The sequence below is a fragment of the Trifolium pratense genome, linkage group LG3 (genome assembly GCF_020283565.1).
Source record: "Trifolium pratense cultivar HEN17-A07 linkage group LG3, ARS_RC_1.1, whole genome shotgun sequence".
NCBI classification, from domain to species: domain Eukaryota; kingdom Viridiplantae; phylum Streptophyta; class Magnoliopsida; order Fabales; family Fabaceae; genus Trifolium; species Trifolium pratense.
In genome coordinates, this window is record NC_060061.1 from 1,680,123 (window position 1) to 1,685,326 (window position 5,204).

Sequence of the window (5,204 nt, forward strand, 5' to 3'; positions counted from 1 at the left end):
CAAAATTAATTAAAGTGTTTTTAGATGTATAATTAAGCATATTCAGTGGTAATGATGGTTGTGAAATTAAGATTTAGGTGTTGAATCTTTGAAAGTTAAGATGTACTTCTATGTTACTACAATTATAAAGGGGTTACTTTAGCACTTTTAGTTTATACACTTCTAATTAAACTACTTTTATATTAGATTGGCCAAGCTTTATTCATCAATGTCAAGTTAGGGATATGTTTACTTTAATCATGTCCACAAAGGTATACAAAGGGAATAATATTAATTGTAAAGCTATCACAAAATATTGTAGATGATAAAATTTGTTCAATATCTCAAAATATTATTCTATAAATTCTATCAAATATTTATTTTTTAAATAATGATAAATAATATCTTTGAAAGTCACTAGATTTAAAGTGATGAGAGGTTTGGAACACTCGTTAAAATACTAAATATAGCAAAAGAATTTTAAAACTTTTGTGATCTACTCAAATCTAAAAAATTAGTTTGGGTCCTCACCTATTGATGCATAGATGAAGTGGCCATAGAGCCATTGAATCAAAATTTATAGAATGGTCCTATTTTGTGTACCTTTGAATCATGAGCCACACCCTACAAACAATGGGGCTGCAACCACCTGTATATTTGAAGTACACTTTTTTAAATAGATAAAAAAAAAAAGTAAAAAAGCATTTGAAGTACTATATTAAGGTCCCTTTGAAGAGCATGGCTTAGTTTCTAAACAGTTGCTTATATTTTAAGTACATGTCTCTTTCTAGATATGATCAAGTCTCAATAGCTTTGACATTTGTTGAAATTGGTAAATATTTAAAACAAAGATCAAAAAGAACCTGTCTAACTGTCTTTGGGTGATTAGTAAGACAGTTTTTAGTTTTTTACGCTTGTAACATGAACTGATGTGATGGAAATTAACAATCACACACATTACATAGCTTATCATAATTTAATTTACATTACTTTATTTGTTGCTTTATAGTATAACCATCATAACCATCTTGACCTCACCTAAATGGAATAATACAAATTTACTTTGATTAATTCGTTTGGTGAAAATCTTCAATGGTAACAAAGTCCGTTTGGTAAAAATCTTCATTGGTAAAAAAATTGGTCAAATGAATATATTAATAAATATAAGAAAATTACATACGAATAAAAGGTAAACGGATAATAAGTTGTGCTGCTAACTATTTTTGAATGACAAAACCAATTCTCTTTCTCTTATAAACAACATTCATAGCTCTAGAGGACACATCATTGCTATTCATAACTTTTTTGAACTCTTTGGAGAATACTCGCAGCCTCTGATGCGAGGAAGCCAAAAATGTCAAATACAAATGATATAAAAGCATGTTAATTATTTTTTCATGTTTGATCATTTTACTTAAAGCAATTTTGAGAACTGTCTATCCCACGGTAAAAGTCCCGACTCTGAACCAAGAAGTGATGAAACTTCCATAAGAGTGAAAATTTTCCTATATTATCTTAAGTGGTCAAAGTAGATGAAAATTTAATTATCTCTCTTGTTGGTAGAAACTAGGAAGTGTTTTTGAGTATATTTGATCAGCATATTATTATGTGCTCTAAAGAAAAAAATAAAATTCTAATTCATACAAATTAAAGAACAAAAGAATCATCAAATCACTATCATTTCCAAATCAAAATATTTTTATTCCTCATACATAGAAACCATTAAAAAAAAGAGTTGAATAATAAAAATTAGTGGGAGCATCAAGATGCTTACCTCGATACCATTAAACTTTACAATATACACCTTTCATTCATTCATTTAAATTATTATTTAAAAACGGAAATAACAAGAACACATAATTTTTTCCCTGCATAGACCCTCCTAAACCCTATAATTAAACATAAAAGTCGCAAGCCAGCACCGTCTATCACATGGTATTAGACAACTTAATTAAAGTTAATGCAGGATTAAGAAATAAAATAGATTAAAATGACAAAGCAAACTAGATCCATCCAACTCAAAAATTAAAAAAATTATTTAATTTAGAGCAAGAAAAAAAAACACTAATAAAAATCGAAATTACAATTACAAAGTTACATAACAGACTTTGATTCTTTTTACTTTTTTTTTTACTCTTTATTCACCCTCTCCCTCACTCACTCACTGAGTCACTTTTTCACTCGTCAACTTAATCCACCACCCTAATTGGTCATATTTTCATAATTAATCCATAATCACCTCAACTTGTTTTAACTCGGTTTTCTAACTCACTTGGACTCACTGAGTGGAAGCTTCCACGCAGAAGTAGCAATGAGTGACCTCGTGTGCCACCCAAGCATAAGACACCCATTATTTTCCTCCACCCTATACCCATCACCGCCGGCGAATAAAGCCAATAAAGTACTCGCTTGTTTAAACGCATTTGAACCCAAATGAACCGGATCAAAACCGGCCGAACCCATTCTCGATCGCCACTGGTTCAGTGTCTCATGTCTTTCAACCCGGTCCACTCCTTCATAAGCCACCACGTTACATATCTGTCTCCCCAGATAAAGCTCCGACATTAATAAATCCTGATTAACCGAACCGGACCCGGTCGAGTTAGAATTAGAACAAGAACCTTCAAGAGAATCGAATAAACTCGAGTAATAATGTAGAGCCTCCGTGAACCGGTCTACGAAAACCGGTCCATTGTGATTCGCTTCTTGCTCAACGATGGTTACGATTTTAGGGTTAATCTTCTTAATAGTGTTGAGAACTTTATCGACGGATCCGGGTCGGGCCAACATAGTGTGAAGTTCAAAAACGGAGTTAACAGCAACAGCTTCACCGGGTCGGATCTCAAGCATATTCGGGTCAAGATCCGCTAAACTGTTGCAAACGAATCCACGAAATTCGAACTGAACCCCGATTGTTTGAGCAAGCTGAGCCAATTTCCAACCCACTTGTTGTAAAGCGTCGGTGTTATCGGGTTGCGGCGGTCCGATTCCGGTTAACCGGAAAGTTGGTGGACCGCCGGGACGTAATGCAAGTGCTTGCATAAGCGCCGGCCATTGCATCCCTTGTTTGAGACCAAAATCGATGACGTGGACTCTTCCGGCACCGGCGAAAGCTTCGAGAATAGCTTGATTTGCAGTGAAATGAGCGAATTTCAGATATGGTGAAGATTCATAAAAGTGCATGTGAAGAACATCGGAGAAAGATGAATCGATTGTTTCATCTGGGTAAATTCCGTAGATTCTTCTAGCAAGTGCTTGTGCGAAATAAGAAGCGACTTTTCTCATCGCACCGGTTTGCGACGATGCTAAAGCTCCGATATGTTTCACAAGTGCATCAGCAAGTTTCAGATTCTCTTGCTGAATCGCTTCAGCACAAGCTAACAAAGTATGAACAAGACGAACACCGGTTTCTTGTGAATCAACAAGAACAACCGGTCTTGTAGTTTCCGCCGCCGGCGATAACGTCGGTAAAACATCTTGCAATTCTGATTCCTCCACCCATGTTTTCAACCGTTTGTTACTGTTTGAAACTTCAATTTCATTGGTTTGGTTTTGGATTTGGTTATGATTTTGAGGTGGGTATGCTGCCATTCCAGGAATAACGCTAAGATCATATTGAGAATCATCGTTGAAGATGGAAGAAGAAGGGATTTGTTGTGGATCAGTGGTTGAAGGGTTAAGTTCAGTGAGCATGGTTTGAACCCATGAATATAGATCGGTTGGGTCATAGTGAACTGTATCAGAAGAAAGATGGTTTATTCCTTCTTCTTGAGCACTACCCATAACCATCTCAAGTTGTTCAAGCTTTTGAGCTACATCAGCCATGTCTGATGAACGAACTTTGTAACCTAATGCTGCTAATAGTTCATCCATTCCACCACCGTTGTCTTTTTCTTCCCTCCACAAGGTTTCTTTTCCGTTTGTGTTGCTGGTGTTGTTCTGCATTGATGAACATTCACCAAAGCTTTTGTTGTTGTTGAGGTTGCTGTTGTTTTTGTTGTTGTTAAGGTTGTTGTTCATGGTGACTCCACCACCATAGCTATCTTGATGATCTCTCTTCATTTTTTTTTTTGTGTCTATGATTTGTTGAAGAAATTGGTGAGGAGAATAATTTATTAGAATTTTTAGGAGTTGAATTGGGTCATTTGATTTTACATGGAAGTGAAATGGGTTGTTGAATTTGAGAGTTGGGAAAAAAGGGTTGAGAGAGGAGAAAGAGGTAACGGAAAGAGGGAAGAATGAGAAAGAAAATGAAAATGAAAAAGATAAGGAAGAACGGAAGCCATAATAATAATAATGATAATAATATGGTTTCTGTTTTTGGTCTATGATTTTTTTTCCTAAAAAGTAAAAAGGTTTTTGATAATTGTGGGGGAGTAAATTGATTAAATAGAGATAAAGATTTACATTGGGGAAATTTGAGTGATGATATTAGAGTACATTGTGGGTGAGTACATTTTGTGTGGTGGTAGTGGTACAAATAAAATGAAGAAATAAAGTTTTTAAAAGGTAGATAAAACCAAATGATTGATCTCTCTTGTAAAAGGAATTATTTAAAAAGAATGAGTTTAATCCAATTTTCAAAGAAAAAGATCTAACAATCTAAAATTCGATTATGAAATAAATAAATTTAATAAAATATTATTCTTTTTATAATCAAACACAAATTCTTAAGTTTAGATTTGGTCTAGTGATAAAATATTTGGATAGTATGCTAAAAGTTCTAGATTCGATCATCAGTTTTATTGTAAACAAACAAACAAAATCAAACACAAATTCTTTTGAATGATTTATTTAAAAAACTCACCAACCACTTAATTGAATTTCATTTCTAAAAAAAATATATCAATTGTATTATTTTTTTGGTAACCCCGTAATTTCTCGGGAAATGGACTATGATAATTTAGTGTTCGACCATAATATAGTAAAATATACTTAAAAATTATTTCTATCAGAAATTAAATTCAAAATCTTTCGAACAACTAATTCCAAAAAAAAAAACTTATTAACTAACACAAATTATTTCGAATGTACTTCCAAACAAATTTAGAATTATCAGAGTCCATTCCACGGGTAAATTGGAGGAGGGTTGCGTGGCAATAGTCCGTAATGAGAAGAAAGATGCCCATGATAGTGTACAGCTCGTGCATAGCACAGAAACCGTATACCACTAGAAATATCAGGTGGCCGTACACTTCATCAATTGAGGGTCTTGGGGACCGAGA

At 33.9% G+C, this 5,204-nt stretch overlaps 1 protein-coding gene across 1 annotated transcript; it reads right to left on the minus strand.

The window, feature by feature from the left end:
• Nucleotides 1–2,004: 2,004 nt before the first annotated feature.
• LOC123918279 (DELLA protein 1-like) lies at nucleotides 2,005–4,528 on the minus strand. The gene has a single exon (XM_045970290.1). The coding sequence runs from the start codon at nucleotides 4,039–4,041 to the stop codon at nucleotides 2,248–2,250; it is 1,794 nt and encodes a 597-aa protein (XP_045826246.1). The 5' UTR covers nucleotides 4,042–4,528; the 3' UTR covers nucleotides 2,005–2,247.
• Between the last annotated feature and the right edge of the window lie 676 nt (nucleotides 4,529–5,204).